This window comes from Passer montanus, unplaced genomic scaffold (assembly GCF_014805655.1).
Source record: "Passer montanus isolate IOZ18808 unplaced genomic scaffold, ASM1480565v1 scaffold20, whole genome shotgun sequence".
NCBI lineage: Eukaryota > Metazoa > Chordata > Aves > Passeriformes > Passeridae > Passer > Passer montanus.
Genome location: NW_024366592.1, coordinates 1,717,922 through 1,741,053, shown reverse-complemented (window position 1 = coordinate 1,741,053; position 23,132 = coordinate 1,717,922). Strand labels below are relative to the sequence as shown.

The window sequence follows — 23,132 nt, the reverse complement described above, 5'->3', positions numbered from 1 at the left end:
AAGTTATCTTTTTAAGAAAAGATTGTATGGTTTGTTCCTTTGGCATGTATCTGGCTCTGAAAATCCCAGCTAAATTAATTGTCTTTTCTATTTAATTACTGTGCAGCCAGCCCAAAGCTTTTTCTCTTCATCACTGCTTCTAGCCACAGAAGATAAACACTCCAGAAGGAAATTTAAAAAAATAAATCCAGAAACAAGCTGCAAGCAATTGTTTGCTTAAATCAAGAAAATAGTCAAGTTACTTTATAATTTATAGCTAAAAATAATGGATTTGTGATAAAGACACTACTAGAATGTTATTCAGGATTTTTTTTTCCCTACAGTTATTTTCATGACTCAAAATTACCTATAATTATCCTGTAAAAAGGCTACAATTAAACAACTTAGAGTGGGGACAATGAATATTTAGTGTAGAAGGTAAATATTTAAGCTGTGCACTGAGGCCAGTGCCATGCTATGGAAAGCACAAATCTGGACAGAGGATAAGAAATTTGAGAATTTCATTCTTTTGAAGCATTTTTAGGCAATTTGATCTCAGGTGGTGTTAAACATTTATTGGTTTTAGGCAACCACAGTAATGGGTTTTAGTTATGTTCATTACAGATTATCTCAGACCTAGTCACAGATGTGAGTGTTCAGCACTTCCCTGCAACTCCAAGAGTTCTCTGTTAAATCAAGCTCTTTGCAAGTGTTGTGAATCCAAAAATAGTAACTTTTTACCTAATGGTCTTCCTGGAACAGGGAGTGTGGGGCTGGCACCTTTGTGAATTTCGCATCTTTGGAGAGAGATGGAAAGCTCCCCTATAACTGGTGAGTGTTTGAAGCAAAGCTTATGTTTTTTTCTCCCATCTCTACTTTTTGGCAAGTGTTATCTGTAATCTTATAATGCTTATTTTTTTAATGTCATTGCTGTCCCTCTTTAGGATAAAACTACTGAGCTTGTTAATTTTGTATTTTATTCCTTGACTGTATTTTATCTCTTGAATGATGACTGAAGACATGCATTCTGTCACCTGCTATTTATAGTAGGCAATGAGGTATTTGCATGTCAGCCAAGTTGCATAGATGTGTTTGGGGAAGATTTTTTTTTTTTCCTTTCTCTTACAGACATAGTTCCTAAAATAACACAACTGTAGAAACTTGATCTACAAATTCATTAGCACTTCCATGAATTTGCATCCAAGAGTAAACTTATTTGTAGATAACTAATTACCAGCTGTCTTCATACAGTGCCTTTAATAAATATTTCCTTACGTTACAAGACAAGGACAAGCCAACTCAAATATATACTGTAGCTTAATGTTCAGTGTTGTTGAAAAAAAAAAAAAACAACCAAAAAAAAAACCCTAAAGAGATCTTGCTAGTCTAAAAAATCAACTGCAAGAATTGCAGGCACTGATATGGACTGTAAATCATCTCTGTCACCATCAGCTGAAGAGAAGAATTTGAACAAAGAAAATCTGTAGGATTAGCTTTTATAGAAGTAAAAGGCTCTGAGAGCCACCTGACTGGCACCAGTGTGGTCATTTCCATCCCTACTTTGGTAATAAATGAGGGGTAATGACAGAGCCTGAGGTTTACCTTCAGGTTTAGAGGTTTCTTTTGTTAGCAATCTCTGCAAAAACCTCTTCTCTTTCAAGGCAAGTCCAAGCACAGACACTTAAAAGCATGACATCAGCCCCATTCCAGTAGGTCAGGAGAAAAAAACGTGCCTTTACACCCATGGCCAGCTTTGCTGACAGCTGAGAAGTTGGAAAGAAAAGTTGGTGCACAGGGAGCTGCTTTCCATGACCTCACAGGACCCAGCCTGCCAGCCAGGCTGGGATGAAATGGATTGGCACTGCACCACCACAAGCCTTTTGCTAATAAGCCTGCAAACTGAGCTAACAAGCCCAGCAAATCTTGTCAATATCTCACTGTGCTGCTAATTAACTGGATATTAAACAAGCTTCACTTGCTTGGTTTAGCTTTAATAGCAGCCAGCTGTATGCAGTACAAATGAAGCCATCCCTCAGCTTCTCTTGCTTGGGCTATATTAATGGCAAAAAAGCCAGAAGATCAAACACTCATGTTAATTAAATAGCCAAGCTTGAATGAAATTATTAAGCTAGCAACAGATGTTATTAAAACCATAAAAGGCTCTTTTTTCTTCTTTTTTTTTTTTTTAATAGGAAAGGAATTAATAGGTTTGGATGTTAAAGTGAAGGTTCTTGTTGCTTGATTTTAATATGTATATGCATGTGTGTGTGTGTATATGCATATATGTATACATAGATAAATTAAGTTATAAAAATATAAACTGAAGAAAGCACTCCTGCTTAATATCTCCACAAACTTTTTGCAACTGAAGGCAGTGTGTCCTTATCTTATGGTCCTTATTTCCCTGAGAGTTGTTTTGTGTGCCTCTGTTGTCTAATGTCAAGAGCAGGTTCACAATCCATCGAGGCAGCCATGTGGGAAATTCAGCCCTAAAACCAGAGAGAAGGATTGGTTCATTCCAGGGATCCCGTCAGGGAGCCATGGGCATATCCACTAATCCCTAAGGGAAGCTCAGCTGACTTTCCAGCAATCTCTGAGCAATCTCTGCATCTCCTTCTTTTAATTAAGTTGTTCTGTATGCCTGAGCAGGAAGTGAAGGGCTACATGATTGCAGAAAAAAACAGTATTGTATTTATTAGGCAATTACACATTTTTCATATGTCGAATAAAATAAATTGCTTTAGCTGTCAGAGCTCCTAGCCTGTGAATATAAATTAGTTTGCAAGTATGTTAGCCAAGTGATTTGATAAAGTATGGAAAATTCTTGTGAGGATTGGCAATGAAAGAAGCCCAGGCTTGAATAATTCCTTCTGCCTCTGCAGGCAAGAGGAAGTAAAAGCCTCACATGGAGTTTCTCAAAGGAAGGAGAAGTATTCCAGCAACATCATCACTTCTCTCTCCCGAGCCTAATGGAAACCTCTGTAGCACCAGCGATCCGTTCATGGAAAACCAAATTTCCTCCTCAGTCCAACCCCATAGAAACTCAAACAACAAATGAGCCTTAAGGTTCTGATATTGAATTCAAGGCGACCCCAACATGACGAATTATTGATATCTGACTCTATTGATTCAGAATTCTGAAAAAATGCTTTATTAATACTATATTATATTGCATTATACTATACTAAAGAGATACTCTACTATACTAAATTACATACTAAAGAAAACTCCTGGCAGTCAGGACACAGCTTTGAGTGATTGGGTAATCAATATAAACAACTATCACCAGCATCCAATTACCAAATCCTTTCAGGTAAACAACCTTCCTGACACACTCCACATATGCAAAAACAACAGGAGCAAGTAGAGATAAGAATTGTTTTCTCTTCTTCTCTCTGTGCTTCTCCAGGAAAAAATCTGGGACAGAAAATTGTCTCTGTTCAGAGAATGTGAATGCCACAGTCTGATTCTGCAGTTGTTGTGTATGATTGACCAGGAAGGGCTCTTGCCTCTGGCTGAGCCACACAATTCCTACAAAGCCTGGGGCAGGTGCCCTGCAGAAACTGCACTGCCCATTTTCTCTACAGCGGCAAAACTCATTAAAGCATAACTTGGAGTTTTCACTGCATGGGCAGAAGATTTCCTCACTGGCTGGAAGATTGAGATTAGAGATGATTCAATTTGACATGACTTACTTATCAGGGAAAACACAGTATCTACCAACTTCATAAGAGCCAAGGGTACTGAACAAGGAAATTTAACTTTGTGTTTCCTCTTTAGAGCAGCTGCAGAAGGATGGTATCACTTTTAAGGCAGCAGATTTTCTGATGGGGAAAAAAACACCCCAAGTGTGTATTTGACTAAAAAAAACCCAAAGCTTTTACTGGAGCCAAGTTTGTTTAAGTTCCATGAGTTTTTCATATTTGCAAAACACCTGAAGCCCATTTCACCAATAGATAGAACAGGCCTGAGTGGGTTTCCTGAATTAATGCACACAGAACATGATAAACAGCTTGCAAATACAAAAGTTTGGAATTATTTTGTACTCATATTTCCTTCAGCCACAGTAAAATCTGCTGTGGATAGTTATTCACAGAAAGCACAATTAGAAGAACTGTTCAGGCAATGTTTAGATTAAAACCTAGGAAAGAATTTAAAGCATTTTGCAAAGTATTATAGGGATGCCTGACTTGATGGAGGGCATTAAGAGATGTTAGAAGCATCTGAATTTCTCTCTGATAGAAATCTTCTGATCTTGCAGGAACAAGCATGAGAGATTATGTATGTGATAAAAACAAACCAAATCAGTACTGAATATCTCAAAACATTGAAAGTAGGCTTAATACCACCAATGCAATAGCTGGAAATTTGTCAGTGATGTTTTCCTACCCACTTTACTCTTTGAAAATTTGGAATAATGGGCCTGAATCAATATGATAAGACATATCACTAATTTTGACCACATAGAAGTGAGAAGTAGGATTTGACCATAAGGAAGTAAGAAGTAGGATTTGACCGTAAGTAAGTAGGATTTATGGATTTAGCTGATTTTTATAATAGAATTTGCTGATCTCCTGATTTCTGTTTGTCTTACTAACTCTCCTCACTTTTTCATCTTTATGTATGTTATTTATTAATGCTCACAGGCGTAGAAGTGTATTTGCTTTCCTAACTCTGCTACCCTCATGCCTTTGGACTGATTATCTTTTGGCATTTTATGTTAATCCTTGGTAAGTGATTTACTTGTTTTTCCATATGCAATGTGTAAACAATGTGAATTTCTATGACATGAAAAATGTGTTACCTCTGTTCTCAAACGGGTCAAAGCTTTTGGAGATATAATTTTGCACTGGAACATGGACTGGAGAGGATGTGGGTATCAAAGTGTTTGCTACCCTGCTTCATCTGGTTTGTCTGTTTATGTTTAATTTTGGTATTAAACAGCTAATCTTACAGTGGTCATCATATCCATCTCATTGCTGTCTTTGCAATTTTTGCTGCTTCATGATAAGTCCTGGTTATTTACATGTTCATTGCCTGGCACTGACTTCTGCTGCTGCTGTTCTATTACTAAAACTGCTTGATTGTGCCTCACCTGTTTGGTGTGTGATGTCACATACATTTGTTTTTCAAAGGTGCTCCTATGCCCTCCTGATGTCAGTAAAAGTTTTGCTTTTAAAAAAAAACCCAGTTCACTGAGAATGGATACAACTAGGAGTCCCAAAGAGTAAAAACTGGGTCACTGTTTTTGTGCACATCTCATTTGTGCACAAAATGGCATGTGCACATCTCATTTGTATGTGGGTATATTTAATACTGTGGGTATATTTATTACTGTCTGTAAATAATTTATAAGGATTTAGTAAACACCTGATTGTTTTCTTGAAAATACCTAACGACAAAGCCACTCCTCTTAGAACCAGAATTGTTTCACAAACCATTTAACAAATAATTATAAGTAACTATGACCCAAAATTGCCTAATTCATATAAAGAAACTTAAGTTCCTGATAGTCTTGAGTCCAAGTTTTAGGGTTTTATAAAAAAAGATAGTCCTGAGGTTAAGATTTTATTTCCCTAGCATTTTCCCTGGTTTTACCATGAGACACCAATGCCCTGGCAGGCAGACATCAACATCTTCAGCACAGGGATTTTTGAGATTGATTTTCCTTGAGTTAAAGTGGGTCTGCAGGAAAACCCATCCAAATTTTTTTTGGACCCAGAAACAAGAATGTTTATGTAAGTGAAGAAAAGTCCATTTCTGCTGTCAGGAAAGCAAAAGTGTGTTCTCCACACACACCTCACTGAGGAGCATCTTCCCACCCTCTCCAAGGTTAATATTATATTATATTCTTGGAGCTTGTCTGGGTGGGGGTCTTCCCACTCTCTCCAAAGTTTATGTTATGTTATATTATTATATTATATTCTTGGAGCTTGTCTGGTGTAAACTCAGCTAACTCTCGAGCTGCACAGATGGGGAGAGTCTGATGCCTTGAGGAGGCTGCCCTAAAACAGAGGCTGGACAGAATCTGAAAAATATCAAAGCTAAAACCTGAGGCATCAGGTCGGGCAAGCAGGTGCTTATTTTGGAAGTCACACTGAGCTCTCTCAGCTGGTCAAAAAGCCCAGAGTGGACACTGTGGGTGGCACTGCTGCAAAAATATTGGCATCTTTTGTCCCTATACCTTTTTCTTTTATTATTCATTAATTCACCTTTCCAGATGCATATCTTTCTTCAGAAGTTTCCCCTTCAATCAATCTACCTATTTCAGTCTAGATGATTGAGTTTACAGGAACTGAAGTGGAATGAGATGAGATTAATCCCTCTCTTTGTATTTTAATATGTAGACTAAATGGAATAACAGATGAAGCACCAGCTAACCTTTCAAATGGTTTTGTTTTGCACATAAGCTGGTTTAAAACATTTATGAACATTCAGGAAACAATTGCAATGCTAAGAAACAAAGGCCTCTTGAGACTATCAAAGCACACAAAATTCTTGCTAAGAAATGTTTGTCAATCATTTATTTTATTGTCTCTTGAAGTGTTCCTTGGAGAAGCCTTCTTAGAAGCATTCTCATCATAAAGAGCATTTAGCTATTTTTTTTCTTTTCAAATTAATTCTTATGTGCCTGACATTAAAAGGATTACCATAGTCACAGGGGACAGAGGTGTGTTGAATAATTTAGAGGTATTAACGTTAAGATTTCATTGAAAAAAATCTTTGAAGATGGAAAATAAATACTACTAGTTTAGGTGTATAGTACATATGAATGTACAGATAACATGATAGGCTGAAGAGGTTTATAATATTTAATCTCCACATTAATATAAAGCTGGTATTGCCATAGCTCTTAATTCTGCAGGCAAAGCTCCTCATCTAAATGGAAATGTGCTTTGACAAAATAACAAAATTACTACAAGTGGTGGCTGCTTCAGAAACTGAATGTTTTGTAAAAATTCATTTTGGAAAGTAGCTCTTCATTTGTTTTTAATGTAGCTTCTAAACTTAACAAGGTAGAAAAATAAAAATACTCTGCTTTTTAATATTTCTTTCTGTATAATTTCATTATTTAGAATTTAAAATCTTGTCCTTTAATTTACTAATTGAAGCTGGGAAGCAAATGATGTAGACATAATTTTCATCTCACCACGAAGTTAAAAATAGTATCATTATAATGTGAAAAAATAACAGATATTGTTTAAAGCCCAGGAATTAAAAACTGACACTAACAAAATTATTTCTGAATAAGCAAGAATCTATTTGAACTCTGTGGCTGATTGAACAGAGGACATCAGTGTTTTTAGACCTCTAGCCGAGTTATTCCAGGGTCCTTGCTTTGTCTATTTAATTTTATTGCTCCTTAACGTTTTTGTGGCAACAACAAAGTGAACACAACCGCCCTCCAAAATTCCCCCCTGTGGTAGCTGGTGTAGGGCAGTTCTTAAGTCCTTTGGGTTTTTCTGCTTAGCACACTCAGAAACCTGCTCACAACTGTTGCTAGTGAATTACATCAGCCATAAATCATTGTTGTACATGACTGGCACAATTATCTCCAGCTGTTTAAAGTCAATTAAATTGCCTAAAGTTTAAGCTTGAGTCCTGCTGAGGTCTGTAGGATAATTGCCATTGTCTTCATTTATCATCAGAAGCAGGTTATGAGACAGGCCCTGTCTTTTTTCCCCTCACCTTTTCCTGAATTTGCAAGTGGTGGTCTTGTCCCTTTACCCAAGAGATGCTTCTCATCCCCAGTTGCTTTCCAGTGTTGACATCCAATTTTCCAAGCTCAGCCAGGCTCAGGCCCTGGGGACTCAGCCCCAGCCCACCCAATGGGTCAGGATTTATTTGGGCACAGATTTTCCTTTCCAGTGGCAGGTCATTTTCAGAGCCACAGAATGGGATATGCATCCCACTGGAGAAATGTTGCTATCAGCCTTAAATTGTCCAAATTATTATCATCAATCTCCTCCTGAGTATGATGAAAAAATACATTTCTTAAATCAGTGCTGTCTTTGAGTAAAGGTTGTACAACTGTTTAATGAACTGTTTAATTGAAAAGTATGAATTAAAAACGCTTCCTTTTTTTTCAGGAGTAAAAATGGATTAAAGAAGAGAAAGCTGACCAAGTATGTAACTTCTTTCATATTTAAAGGAATAAGTCTTAGACTAAATAGGCATTATGGAGTAGATGGCACAGTGGTATTTCAGTTACAAATACAGAAAACTTCTTGATAGACATATGCCAAGAGAGATACCTGAAAGCAGAAAACAAACACAAATTGGACAAAAAGAATTCTGCTCGACAGATTGTAGTAAAACATACAAAATTAGTCAGCAGGGAAAAGATCAATTATCCAACTTAGTGATTTCAGCAGAGCTTATCCTTAGTTAAAAATTGCAAATGGTGAAAAAAATGGGATGCATTTGTTTGCAGTGATATTTCCCTATCGACATGGGGCTCTCATTACAGTTGTTGCTAGAACATCAGATCATTAATGCTAGCGGGTAAACAGGAGTAATTAAGTGGTGATAAGACAGGTTCCTTTGGGCATATTGCCTCCAAGTAAATGAGAAGATTACTGTGTACATGCTCCAGTAGCTTGTAAATTAGAGTATGATAATTAGGTGAGGGAAGCTGTTTACCTGTGTTTCGTTACTCACAGCATCAGCCTAATTATTTCTGTGTTATGTTCAGGGGCTGTGCCTGGCTAACAGATAGATCTCACCTGGCAAAAAAAAAAAGTGTGGAAAGATGGGAGTCATTAAATCAAGGCTAATTCCTACCTACTGGAGCTCTCCATGGTTTTGTATAGTTATAGACCACCTTTTTTTAGCCACCATCTCTCTGGGAAGAGGGTTGGACTCATAATTACAAATGTGTGTAGCTGTCAAAGCCAGCAGAGAAAGCCGTCAGGGCAGTGGCATTCAAAATGTAGTACACTCAACATTGGATGGCCCTGAACAACAAGATTTGTCCATATTTCTCTCTAGGATTAGCAGCTGCAAATAGATATTTATTACTTGAGAGTATTCTGGGGGAAAGAAATGAAAGGTACAACAAAAATCAGATTCTTTTAAAAACCTAATTTCTGTATATTTTTCTTTTAAAGCCCTGTCCAGCTGGACGACTTTGATGGATACATCAAGGATATGGCCAAAGACTCAGATTATAAATTTTCTCTGCAATTTGAGGTAAATCTCTGAGGATTCTGCCCTCTGCTATTTGCCCAGATCAGCTTTTTCAAGATGTTTAGGCTGCATGGCGTGCTCCTGTGTGCTCTGTGTTGATCTGTGGTGTTGCTGGGTGGGCCAGCTTCACTTCCTCCTCTGCAGAATTTAGAAATGGAGCTTGGTCTTGTTAAACCCTGCATTTATTGAGCTGATTGGAGTGGCTTCTCACAATTCAATCTGAGTTAACTGTCAGAAAAAAAACACATTTGCTTTAAGTTTAGGGCATGCTGGCAACCAGAATTTAATTTGGGATTTTAATGGCTTTATTTTATTTATTTAATGTCCTTAATTTGAGAGGAAGCGCTGAATTGAGGAAGTCGCATCAGAAATATCTATAAGAGCAAGGAGATTTCTCTAAGACAAGTCCAGGTGCATTCTCTTAATTACACAAAATTTAAAGTCCGTTTAGTAGAATAATACTAAACCCCATCACTACCCTGGAGCTGTTTCCCAAGATTTAAGATGGAAAGCAGTGGGGAGGACTCTCAGGATGTTTCCTGACAACAAATTCCCCTGATGCACCATATATTGCATGTAACTGCTGAAGATGATGACTGAAAAGATCTTCCAAGCATTTCCCCAAGACTGAAAGCCACTTGAGGATTTCAAGAGGCCTCTTAAAGAGGGGCAGATGACCACCACAGAAATAGCTTAGCCAGCCCCTGGTTTGACAGAATTTTTGGTTTGGCAGTGAGTGTGGGTAGAGAGGAGCAATTCTGAGTCCCAGCTCTGGGATGGCAGCAATGTGTTGGCAACATCAGGAGGAGAAACCCCAGCACTGCTCTCCAGCTGCTTGGAGCCCAGCTCAGAGGCATCAAAAAAGGACAATCTGTCATCCTGCTGCCAATTTATAAAGTGATTTATGAGCATCTTCTGGCTGCTACCTGCCACAAGGAATCACAAGGAGTTATTCTGTTTTTGAGGCTGACCTTGGCATTTTCCTCTCTGTTGTCTCAGGAGCTGAAACTGATTGGGCTGGACATCCCCCACTTTGCTGCTGATCTCCCCATGAATCGCTGCAAGAACCGCTACACGAACATCCTGCCATGTAAGTACAACACACACTACATCCTGCTAAAAGCCCTGGAGAGGGAAAGAAGAGTTCCAATAAGAAAACTGGAGAATCAGGAGATTTTTCTAAGATTGGTAAAAGCCTGTTCTACAATCCTGATCTTACACAGAACCAGGCAAGGGGTGTTTCTATGTTAGCTTTGAATAGATGTAGCTTCCTGGAAATGTTTATCATAGCAGGAGTTTGGAGATGAGAAACACAAGGTTTTTTATGCTGCTGAGTTGTGTTACTGTATTTCTCTTATGATTTTAATGAAGCCTAAGGGACAGCACTTGGAGGGGGTGTTTGCAGAACACTAATGATGGTGTGCCCATATTTGCTGAAGCAAACATTGCTCTCTTAGTCAATACAAGAATTTTCTATTTTTTAATAGATTATTTTTGGCCATTCCTATAGGACTAATTTAAATTTTGCCTAGTTGGAGATGAGTGCCATATTTGAGAGGTGATTTTTTCCTAATTTCTTTTTCCTTTTACAGATGATTTCAGTCGTGTCCGCTTGGTCTCAATGAATGAAGAGGAGGGGTCTGACTACATTAATGCCAACTACATCCCTGTGAGTACAGAGCTCTGGTCAGTGTGTTCAGTGTCCTGTCTGTCCCAGCAGGCAGAGCTGGGCCCTTGAAAACAGCACAGCATTTCCTGGAAGCTCACTCATGCCCTCAGCATCTCCTTCAGCTTCCAAATATTTTGCCTACAGGGAAAGCCACCAAAAAAAAAAAAAAGAAAGAGAAAATAAAAAGAGGGGGAGGGTTTTTCAGCAAATTTTGCTGCAGTACCTGTGAATCTTTGTGAGGCTTTGATTGGACAGGTAGGGAAATGGGCAGGAAATGTTAAAATGATTCAGTGACCTTTTAAGATAGCGAGGTGAAACGTAGATGTTCAAAGGAGAAATTTTTCTAGATTTCTGCTGCACATGGAAGAATAAAGCTAAGGCAGACACTCCAAATGCACAAAACGCACACAGCCCAGATGGTGTGTGGAGGGAACTTCTGCTTTCTGCCTCCTCTCTGGTGCTTCCCCTGCACCTGGCAGAGAGCAGCCACTCACCGGGGGTAGCACCCACGGTTCCAGGATAATTACAGTGTGCACAGAGCTGTAGGCAAATATTTTGACACTGGGGGTTGGCTGAAAGCTCATAAGCTCTCCCCACTCTCCCCTGAGTTTGTGCAGTCACGTAGGCTTGCCTCTGCCACAAGGGTTTGCCCCTCTGGTACCTCTGTGCTGTGGCTCAGTGGGGAATGGAGAGCAAGAATTCCCTGGGCTGCTCTGCTAGGAGAGGAGGCAGGGCACCACTGCAGCCCTTTGGGAAGAGGCCTTTCACAGAAAAATGGGCATTTTTGCAGTCTGGCTGTAGATAGAGCTGACCCTGGCTGTGCTGGAGAGAGCTGAGCCAGCGTTACAGAGAAAGGAGGAGCCCTTGGATGAGTCACTGGTGCCACTTCTCTGTCACTTTGGCATTGCCCAAGTGTGCAGTGTTGAGCCAAGTGTCTGTGCTTGGCTTCTCTGTGTCCTGGGCATGAACCTGAGCAGTCACACTGCAAGAATCAGGGAAGAAAAACCTTCCAGGATGCACAGCCCAGGAAACTTCTGTCACACAGGATTGTGGATAACAGGATCTTAAGCAGCAGTCCCTTTCAGATTCCATGCAAAATTCAGTTCAGTTCTGCTTTGCATCTCTTTAGTTCTGCTTCTAGCACAGTGCTGACCATGGAAACAGGGATAAACACAGGATGGCAATGCTGTTGCTGTTCTTTTTCTGGTAATCAGTGCTCCACTGATTCCCTGCCTCCAAACACAGAAACCAGGGGTGATCTATCCCTGTGCTGACGGGGATTTGTCACTTAGGTCAGACACAGCCCACGCAGAACAGACAGCAAATTCCTTGCAGTGCAAAAAAACTGGGATTGAGCTCGTTTGCAGAGATGTCTGGAGGAAGCTATTTGTGGAAAGTGCTCCCAAATCGCAAATAATTTTATGATCCACATGCAGTGGTGGCACAGAAATTGCCCAATTTGCATGGGATCATGCTGCGTGTTGGATGCATTTTTTGCTCTTGCTAGGAATATAAAATTACTTTCCAAATGCAGTTTTGATGATACAATCTCAGCAAATATGGTAATAGCAGATGCCAAAGGGGTCATTCTGTGGTCTTTTATTAGAGTCCTAATAACAGTCTTTTTGTTTTGGAGAGGTGAAAGGAGTCTTTCCAACTAAAATCATATTGATAGGTATAGGAAAGGGAATACATGCAAATGAAGCATCTTAGCATCTGTTAAGTGCATTGACTCATCATCTTCTCTATTATTTTAAGCAGAATTCTAATTAATATTTTATTAATTTAAGGCCTCTTGACATAAACCTGTGTGTATATTCCTGTTCCATTGACACCAGTGACTGAAAGTCACCACAGGCACTGCTTGGGATGAGCAGACTGGGCTTCTGTGGCTGGTTTTGTGCTTATAACTAAACAAACCCTAAAACTACATAATCTGGAAGGAGCTGTAACTTTCTCTTAAGCTTCTTATTACTTGCTTTTTTTAATGTTGCCTTTTCTGCTCTCTGGGCAAATTATTCATGTGGTAACAGCTTCATCTTCAGATTGGTTATACTTTGGGAACATCAAAATCTAGCAAAAGTTGTCATCACAAAAAAATACCAAAAAAATTAAACAGATTTTGTGCCTATAACTAAACAAACTCTAAAACTACATAATCTGAAAGGAGCTGTAACTTTCTCTTAAGTTTTTTTTTTTTAATGTTGCCGTTTCTGCTCTCTGGGCAAATGATTTGTGTGGTGACAGCTACGTCTTCTGCATTTTAGATTTGTTATACTTTGGGAGCATCAAAATCTAGCAAAAGTTGTCATCACAAAATAAATACCAAAAAAATTATTTTCTTATATTAAGAATCACTTTTAGAAGTACAACTTGAACTTGGGCAAGCTAAAAATAAAAGAAAAATACATGTTCTGAAACAGTAACCATATTAGTAAGCAGGACATATCTCTTTGCCTTATAGGGTTATAATTCACCCCAGGAATACATTGCAACCCAAGGACCATTGCCAGAAACTAGGAATGATTTTTGGAAGATGGTTCTCCAGCAAAAATCACAAATTATTGTTATGCTCACTCAGTGCAATGAGAAAAGACGGGTATGTAACAAAATCTTGTACATGGTGTTACAGAAACCACTCTGAAAAAAGGTTTTTTTATGCTGAGTGAATGTCTTTGCATTGTTTTTGGTCACAAGGCAGCATCACAACCAGCCCTGGAATGGCATCTACCTTCCCATTTCAGGACCTCCTTAGACATTCCCTGATGTTCCCTGAACTCCTTTGACCTTTCTTGAACTTTGTCCTTTCTTGACCTTCTTGGACCTTCCCTGACTTGTTGCAACTTCATTGACTTTTCCTGACCTCCTTCAACCCTCTCTGACCTTCCCTGAACTTCTTTGACCCCTTCTCACCTTCTTCTGATTTTCTTTGACCTGCTTTTACTTTTCCTGAACTTCTTCAACATTCTTTGACTTTCCCCCACCTCCTTCAACCTTCCCTGATTTTTCTTGACCTCTCTTGAACCTTGACCTTTCCTTGACCTTCCCTGACCTGCTTTGACTTGCTTTGATGTTGACTTTCCCTGACTAACCAGCCCTGGAATGGCATCTGCCTTCCCATTTTAGGACCTTCTTAGACATTCCCTGATGTTCCCTGACCTCCTTTGACCTTTCTTGAACTTTGTCCTTTTGTTGACCTTCTTGGACCTTCCCTGACTTGCTGCAACTTCATTTACTTTTCCTGACCTCCTTCAACCCTCTCTGACCTTTCCTGAACTTCTTTGACCCCTTCTCACCTTCTTCTGATTTTCTTTGACCTGCTTTTACTTTTCCTGAACTTCTTCAACATTCTTTGACTTTCCCCCACCTCCTTCAACCTTCCCTGATTTTTCTTGACCTCTCTTGAACCTTGACCTTTCCTTGACCTTCCCTGACCTGCTTTGACTTGCTTTGATGTTGACTTTCCCTGACTTTCTTAACCTTCCTCCACGCTCTTTGAACTTCTTTGATGACCCTGACCTTTTCTGCCCTTTTACCTCCCCTGACCTTATTATGAAGCCTCCTTCTTAACCTTCCTCCACCCTCTTTGAACTTCTTTGACGACCCTGATCTTCTTTGACCTTTTCTGCCCTTTTACCTCCCCTGACCTTATTATGAAGCCTCTCCTCTCACATGAGGAGAGACTGAGAGAGCTGGGACTCTTCATCCTGGAGAAGAGGAGGCTCCAGGGGTCCTGTCACTGTGTACCAATATCTGATGGGAGGGAATGAAGATGAGGGACTCCTTTAGTTGTGACTTGCCTGGTGACAGGTCAAGAGGTGATGTGCACAAATTAAAAAACCACATCAAATTCCTTCTAAAGTCAGGAAACACTTATTTTACTGTGAGAGGGACAGGTTGCCCAGAGCTTGTGGAGTCTCCATCCTTGGAGATATTCCAAAGTCACCTGGACATGGTCTGGAGCTGGCTCTAGGTGACACTGCTTGAGAGAGGAGGGGCTTGAACAGGATGACCTCCAGTGGTCCCTGCCAACCTCAGGCCTTCTGTGATTCTGCACTTTTAAGTTTAGATAATTATTAAATACAAGTTCTAGCTTTACATTTTCCCTTGATAATGTAAGAAAAATATTTGAAATATAATTTGGGGAGGTTTATATGGACAGTGTTTTGCTCCGTTTAGACCTATTATATCAGGAAGAAAAACAAAAGGCACTCTTTTTGTATTCTTCACTGGACCCTTCTGAAAATTGACACCTCTGAAAATTGACACATAGCTGATGGCCACAGTTAAATGGGAATGGTCAGACTGGAAGTCATTGCAGGATAAATTTCCTCTTATTGCAGCAGCAAGTGAACAGTGCTGTAAGCATTGCTAAACCTGACGTTCTGCCTCCTTTTGCACGTGCTTCTTTCCATATGTGTGTGTCTTTATACAAATACAAGTATGCCTGGATTTCCCCCCCTTTCAGGTGAAATGTGACCACTACTGGCCTTTCACAGAAGATCCTGTTGCATATGGGGATATCACAGTGGAGATGCTGAGCGAGGAGGAGCACACGGACTGGGTGTATCGCAGCTTCCGGATCAGCTACGTGAGTGAAACCCTCTGCCAGAGGAGTGGGATTGCAGCCCAGCCTTTTCTTTAACTTTGTCCATTTCTGGCAGGAAACACCTAGGAGAGATTGATGTCCTCACCCTCACTTCACACAGGCAAATGATGAAATCACAAAACTTTCCCCTAAAATTGTTGTCTCTGAATTTCTCAGCAAAGTGCAAGGCTGAAACAATAGTAGTACCAGAGCTCTGGACACTTCTGTGGTACCAATAATTACCAGCAACAAATGTGTGAATTTCTTCTTTTCTATATCTCAGGCACAGCTCCTTGCTATAAATTATTCATAACTTGAAAATACCAATGGAATAAATGAAAATACTTTTCAAAGGGGCAATTCTGCAATAATCACGTCTACCTATAAAGTATGGAAACAAATATGAGAGTATATGGTGTTCAGATTAAAGCTCCTCAGACTTTCCTTCCACCTTTGTTTTGTGCATCAGCTCATTGCCAGCACCATCTCATGAAGGAAAGTTTAGGGATAGGGAGGGGATGTGGAAAAAGCTGTGCACCGGCAATTCACCACTGACCCAAGACCTTATGTGTTGTGTTGAGGATCTTACTTCATCTAAAGCCAGTAGAATTTTTAGCATTGTAAATGTGGGGGTTTTTATAATGAGATTTTTTCCTCAACGTTTCCTCTAGTAAATCATTGGGGGTTTTTTAGTGGATTTTCTTTTTTTTTTCATTGTAAATGAGGGGGTTTTTATAATGAGATTTTTTCCTCAATGTTTCCTCTAGTAAATCATTGGCGGGGGGGTTAGTGGATTTTCTTTTTTTTTAATTTTTTTTTTGTTTTTTTTTTTCTTTAAAACTTGAAAAGAAAGTCTCCTGAGAGTCCAGGCTTGACTGTTTGCCAACATTGCTGTTCTTTATCTGTGGCAAAATGAGAAAAGGAGAGGGAATGGAATAAAAAGGGGAAAAAAGCCCAGAGTTGAAAAATGCAAGAGTTCTTGATTTTAAAGCAAAGTAAGATGGAACTACCACAGGGACATAAGCAAAAAGCAAATCCCAAACCCAGAAACAGGAAGTTCATGTTGTTTTGATAATGATGGCCTGATATCCCTCCTACTTTGTATTAACTAACTTGTTTGTTCTTTGCCAATTTTTTTTTGGCTGGCTTCAGCCTTTTAGGCTGTATGTGGACAAAAAAAGAAAACCACAAAATGAAAAAAAATCCCAGCATGACTGAGTGTGATGACATGCTGCTGTTGTGCTTCTCCCCCCAGGCTGATGAGGTGCAGGACGTGATGCATTTTAACTTCACTGCCTGGCCAGACCACGGCGTGCCCACCACCAACGCTGCCGAGAGCATCCTCCAGTTCGTGCAGATGGTCAGGCAGAAATCAGCCAAGACTAAAGGCCCCATGGTCATACACTGCAGGTAAATGCTTCAAGGAGTAGGGGCAGAACAAGGTGTGACATTAAATAGGTCGGGAAACCATGAGAAAGAGAGATTTTGGGTTTCTGCTCAGCTGGTGGCTGAAGGTGGTTCTCTCTGGTGTTACGGTGTTATGCAGCTCTGCCCTGTGACCCCATGGAGAAATTCACAGAGGATATTGTTCTGTGAGTCTTAATGCCAAAAAAAGTCCTCAATAAGCCAGGGGGAGAGATTTATATATAATATTGTGAAATCAGACCCTGTATTTACTGCTTAATTGTTCTGGGAAGGAACAGAAGCAAGTGTCAGAGAGCTGGGCAACAGCTGTAGTATTTATTTTTTCCAGTGAGGATTCTTCTAGCAGCAAAGATACTTTCAGGTAGTATTTTTGGACTATACTGTGCATCTTAGATCACATAGATTAAAAGTAACATGCTACGAAATTAGTAGGGGGGGGAAAGAAAGAATGCATCGATCAACTCCTGCAGTAATTGTTCTTAGACTTTAAAGAAGGCACAGGATGAAGTTATCAGTTAATTTGTCCAATTAACACGTCGTTGCATTTGAGAAATTAACAAAACAAAAGCCCAAATAGAGACCTGTTTTGTGACAGTCATGTTGAACTGTGTGAATGAGCAGTTAAACAGTATTGCAAACACTTTCAAGGCTTTTCAGAAAAAGCATGACAAAGCAGAAGAAAGAGCTTCTGCCAAGATACAAACCCTTAGCAGTAGGTGAAGTGCTGGAATGCTGTGTGAAACTCCCTAAGACCTCTGTGAAATCTGACTTAAACACCACACGTGAAATTACAGTGCAAAGAATTGTACACACATGAGAATCTCTAAATGAAAGCAGTGTGTGTTTTTTCTGGTTGCTAAGCTTCCCTTTGGGGAAAATGCAGATTTTCAGCTGAGTGGTAGCTATTTCTGTCTCATGCTCCTAAGGCAGAAGTCCTGGAGTGCAGACTCTTCTGGTGATGCCTCAGGTTTTAGTTTTTATGTTTTTCCGATTCTGTGCTGCTTTAGTGTGTGGGTCTGGGCTTCATATTATGGGATGGTGAGCTCTGTGCACAGAGCAGGGAGACAAAACAATTCCTGCTCCAGCTGGGCACCAAGGACAAATGATCCAAATCTCAGCCCAGGAGCACAAACCCCGTGGGCTGCAGAGAGAAAAACAAGCAGGGTGGGACTGCAGGGGCTGCAGCTGGGGTTGGACACTGAACTGCAATGTGCACATGGAGCAGAGCTGATCCCAGGGAGAGACCCCGGCAGCGCTCGTGCATTTTGGGGCCATTTGGGTTCATCTTGGGTGCAGCCCTGGCTGGGCTCTGGTGCTGCCCAAGGTGCATCCATGGAGGAGATCCTTTTAATTAATCCCTGCTTTATTCTTTAACTCTGCCCAGCCTCTGTTCTAGGGAAGCCTTCACAAGGCATCACTGAGGGCATCACTGCAGTAGTTCAATGCCTTTGCAAGCCAAGAGCTTTGCAGTGTGGAGAGCAGTGGAACTGAGTCCTGCAGGTGTGACCCCCCACTCTCCCTGGGCATCCACTGCTCCTGAGCAGGTCTCTGTAGTTCTGACTCCAGCCCCTGGAGCTGCAGGGGTCTCATGAAGTCTGTGAGAGGAGCAGTGACAGCAGGAAGAGCAGGGAGCTAAGGGTGGGTGAGGCTGTGCGTGCAAATTCTGTGTGAGTGCAATTCACTCTGCCCAAACAATGGGTTGTGTACCACTAAATCCCACAGATAACCAGCCTGGGCTCAGATCAGCTCTGTCTGACAGGCACAGCTGCAGGACTCCTGCCTCTGGCAGTGCCACTGCAGGCTGTGTGTGCAAATTCTGTGTGAGAGCATCTACTCTGCCCAACCAATTGGACGTGTACCACTAAATCCCACAGACAGACAGCCAGCCTGGGCTCAGATCAGCTCTGTCTGACAGGCACAGCTGCAGGACTCCTGCCTCTGGCAGTGCCACTGCTTTGCTGTGTGTCCCCTTGCACAGCTGCATGTCTGTGTGTGTTGCAGCGCTGGCGTGGGGCGGACGGGAACATTCATAGCCCTGGACCGGCTCCTGCAGCACATCCGTGACCACGAGTTCGTGGATATTTTGGGCCTGGTGTCGGACATGAGGTCCTACAGAATGTCCATGGTGCAGACAGAGGTAAGGTCTGTTCACGATAGCATTGTGGTGCCCATTTCATACCCATCCTCAGCAGGTTCATGACTCTAGTTCCCTCAAACACTTGATAAAATCACTGTGAATCAATATAATCAAGCTTTCATCTTCATTGTGATATTGCCACATTGTTAATCTGCTGCATAGGTGGGTTTGATGATATATCTGCAATCTCACTGTCTGCCAGAGGAAATGAGTTACTCTCACCTTCTGTGAAATGAATATGCAAACAATGCATTAGAAGAGATTAACATAGGAAATTTTCAAGCCACACTGTAAAGAGCTGGGCTTGCTGAGGGGGTTAATGGCTCATGAAATGATATCAGTATCAGGCAGCCTTGTTCAAGTATCATGTTGGTATCATCCGGCTCATCACACAGTGGAATTTCAAACAAGCAAAACAGGCAAAAGTATGGTGAGTCTGCCACACACCCTCCTTGCCCCTCTCCCTACCCAAATATCTACTGGGTAGTTCTTTTTTCAAGACAAAAATATACAAACAATATATACTGGGGTAAAAAAAAAAAAAAATAAATCACAAACTCGTTCTTCAAAGCAAAGGTTTTATGTGTCTAAACCTTCCCAGTTCCCCAGTAATGAGGGAAAGATTTCATATTTCATGCCTGTTGAACTCTTCCTTGGTTAGACACACAGTATAAATGAGCAACCTCCATCCATCTGGAAGTGCCACCATCACTGTTTTCAGGGTAGATTGTTTATTCCCAAAGTTTGTTGAATTGAGAGCAAAGAAAAAACATGTAGCAGGGAGAGGAGAGGAGGAAGAAAACCTGCAGTGACAACAACTAGGATCTGGAAATGAAAAAAAAAAAAAGTAATTTTCAGTCTATTCAGGATCATTCTTATCAAACTGCCACTTTTCATCACAATTCACTGTATTAATCCAAAGGCAGATCCTTTCCACCAGAGGGAAAAAATCCTGATGGTTGATTTCAACTGCAACTGCTACCACTCCAGAGGTGATGTGGGTTTTTGTAGATTTTTTTTTGTGTGTAGAGCCTCATTGCATGCCTGGGGCTGATGTTAGGGGCAGTTACTGAGCTCCTGCTGCTACAGGCAGTGGCCAAGCCTGGCCTCAGAGTCACCAAGTGACACTGACACTCAGCCACAGAGGCCACCAAAGAGTTTTTCCTTACAAAATATGAAACCCCTGCCAGCTCACCTGAGTTCACATTGCCTGGTATGCTGCAAACTTGGCAGTGTCTCAATGAGTTTAAAAAAAAAACAAATGGCATTGGCCCAAAAAAAGGGTTTAGAATGGGGAATATCCTGAATTGAAACCAGACTCTCCAAATTAACTGCTGGGGGTTTTCTTCTTATTGATAAAGAAGTCAAACATGAGGAACCTGAGGAACCTGAACCTCATTAAAATATTTCAGGTGCATACGTGGCATGGGTGCAATTTGTTGCACACAAAGCATTCAGATACCTTTCTTGGAATTAATTTGTTTTTAGGAAATGTAAAATAGACCAACTTTAACTCAGATTCAACTCTTCTGTCACCATTCAGGTTATTAATAAGTGATTATGGTGTCAGGTGGATTTCATGCTCCCCCTTCTGCTATCTGTAACAATTGTGGACTATTATTTTGGCAGCTGATTATTCCCTGTGCATTGTGAGGGGCTGAGCTGGGAGACATGGAGCTGTGCAGGCTGTTCCTGTGAACCATCAAACTGGTTGTGTTTTTGTCATGCTTTCTGGGGTGCAAAAAACGCCCTTTTATTTGGTCTTTCCTTCTAGGAGCAGTACATTTTTATTCACCAGTGTGTGCAGCTGATGTGGCAAAAGAAGAAGCAGCAGTTCTGCATCAGTGATGTCATATATGAGAACGTCAGCAAGTCCTAGTTCAGAGTCACAGGTGGTAAGTCAGGCAAGCCTGGCCCTGTGCCATGCCCCATATCCCTGCTGGCACTCTGGGGCTTTTCTTATTCCTCTTCCCTGTTCACATGGAGAGTGAGGGAAAAACCCATCTAGCCTCTCCATGGCACTGTAAGAATATAAGGGCTCACTCATGTTTAAAGGAAAAGAGAATCCAAACTCCTGATGAGCCATCTAACCCTGCCACTTGTCCTGACAAGCCTCGTGAAGCTTAAAGGGAGAACTTCAATATCTCCAGTTGTTCTCAAACAAGAATTTTGCCTGGTTACCAAGGCCAGCAGAGGCTGGAGGGTGAGTTGGAAACCAAAAAACTCTCACATGAAAGAGTGGGAAATGTTACCCTAAATTTAAAATCATAGCAGCAGAGAACCAGCAGGCTCTCAAAGTGGGGGCTTGGGGATGCTCTGCTGGAGCGTGACTTAGTAACCAAAAAGCTCTGGCATGAAAGAGTGGGAAATGTCATCCTAAATTTAAAATCATAGCAGCAGAGAACCAGCAGGCTCTCAAAGTGGTACCACCAGCAGCATAAGTGAAAGGTTGGTCTCACTCTCCCACCGACCTGAGCAAAACAAGTGGCTGTGACCACGAGGTTTGCTGGTGGGGACAAGCTGTGGGGACGTGTGTCACTGCTCTGGTTCATTAGGAGGCAGCAATAACCCAGCCACAACCTCAGCACTCCCTTTGGGTGGAGCAGGAAGCTGCAGGCTTTGACAAACTGCTTTTCCAGCAGCTGGTGCAGCTCCAGCCCTGTCTGCTGTGTGTCATGTGTATTTTTTAGCCCCTGTGTGGATTTGTCATCCCCCTGCCTGTAAGGAACCCCAGTTTGCCTCACTGTCCCTTGGGTTTAGGGTTGCTGTCTAATCTGAGCCCCAGCACCTTGTACTGGTGACCTGCAGTCCCAGCCTGAGTGGAGGGTCAGTAAAACAAATTCCAAAAACTGTATTTATTCCCTTTCCTTCTCTCTAAAGCATTCTGTTTGTTTGGTTGCAGGTGAGACCACGAAGCACACCCATCTTCCCTTGCTTCTGATTTATTTTCTGTTGATGGTTTGAAGGGGCAGGTGCTGTGCCACCAGAGACCACTGCTCTGCAGTGCATGGACAATGAGGGAAAGAAACTTTTACCTTTCTGAAGCACTGGGGAGACAAAGCCTTAACGAGCCTGCGGTGTCTTGTGAACTGTTTAATTTCTGGACATTTTTTTTAAACACTGGACCAAAATCAGCTAAACAACATGAAGGAAAAGACACTATATGTGCATAAGACAGATTGCTCCAGAGTGTTGGGGTTTTGTTTGGTACTTTTGGTTAATTCCTTTCATAATTTTTTTTCTCTTGTGCAGGTTGGGCTTAAGGTTGAAAGTAAGTGCAATATTTTTTTAATGACTGGAGAGCTTTCTTCATGTGTCACTGGTCTGTCCCTAGGAGAGCAGGCATTGTTAGTATCTAATAATACCTCATTAGTGAATAGCGAGGCATGAACATACATGAAGAAACCTGGAGGTTGTGAAAAGGGGCTGGGAGGGCTGGGGGGGTTGCTGGGGCCGTGGATTTGACTGTTCCCTCACAGCACTGATGGACGTGGGGCCCGGGGGGAGCACGAGAGCCCAGGAATGGACTGACAGCAGAAATCTGAGCTGTGCAGCTGAGACAAGGGGTGGGGTTGGCCCTTGGTTGGGCTGCCACTAATTAAGCAGAGGGATTGCTCTTTTTGCCAACCTTTTTTTCAGTAATATCAATGGTCAGGCTCTTCTTTTAGATGGATCTAATCACAGGGCAGCTGGGTTTCCAGCTGGGATATCTTAGCATATATAGCATTTAACTGTCTGAGCAGTCTACGGTGCCTATACCCCTCACTCATGTATTATTTTTAGTAATTATTAACCCTGTGTAAAAACAAGAAGGTGGTTCAGGTTGGAGGGGTGGAAAGAAAAAAAAAAAAACCACACAAAAAGTGCTTTACTAGATATATCTATTTTTCCTGAACCAGGCATTTACAATGTTACGAATACAAGGTTTTGGCATGTGAAGGGCTGGTTTTCAATTTGTTGCTACAAGGCTGCCAAAATGTCAGTATGGATTCCTGCAGGGCCTTTGGGGGCAGGGAGGGGGGCTCTTTTCTTTTTCGCTGTCCATTTCAGTTCTAGTCAAAATAATTAGCTATATATATTTTCTTTTTTTTGGGGTCTTTGTATAATGCCAGTACATCATTGTGTATTGTGACATGGATGCTGTC

At 41.2% G+C, this 23,132-nt stretch overlaps 1 protein-coding gene across 4 annotated transcripts in view; it reads left to right on the top strand.

The window, feature by feature from the left end:
* Positions 1-22,433, top strand: part of PTPRO (protein tyrosine phosphatase receptor type O) — a 170,173-nt gene extending 147,740 nt beyond the window's left edge. For 3 of the 4 annotated variants that reach the window (XM_039708354.1, XM_039708356.1, XM_039708357.1), the window contains 12 exons: positions 742-810; positions 4,626-4,709; positions 8,070-8,105; positions 9,090-9,171; positions 10,168-10,258; positions 10,761-10,837; positions 13,302-13,436; positions 15,306-15,428; positions 16,681-16,835; positions 18,852-18,987; positions 20,762-20,882; positions 21,890-22,433. In XM_039708354.1, coding sequence (XP_039564288.1) covers positions 742-810; positions 4,626-4,709; positions 8,070-8,105; positions 9,090-9,171; positions 10,168-10,258; positions 10,761-10,837; positions 13,302-13,436; positions 15,306-15,428; positions 16,681-16,835; positions 18,852-18,987; positions 20,762-20,866 — 1,093 coding nt within the window. In that variant the 3' untranslated portion in view covers positions 20,867-20,882; positions 21,890-22,433. The remainder of the gene's footprint in view (positions 1-741; positions 811-4,625; positions 4,710-8,069; positions 8,106-9,089; positions 9,172-10,167; positions 10,259-10,760; positions 10,838-13,301; positions 13,437-15,305; positions 15,429-16,680; positions 16,836-18,851; positions 18,988-20,761; positions 20,883-21,889) is intronic. The other variant, XM_039708355.1, reaches the window with a different exon arrangement.
* The last annotated feature ends 699 nt before the right edge of the window (positions 22,434-23,132 follow it).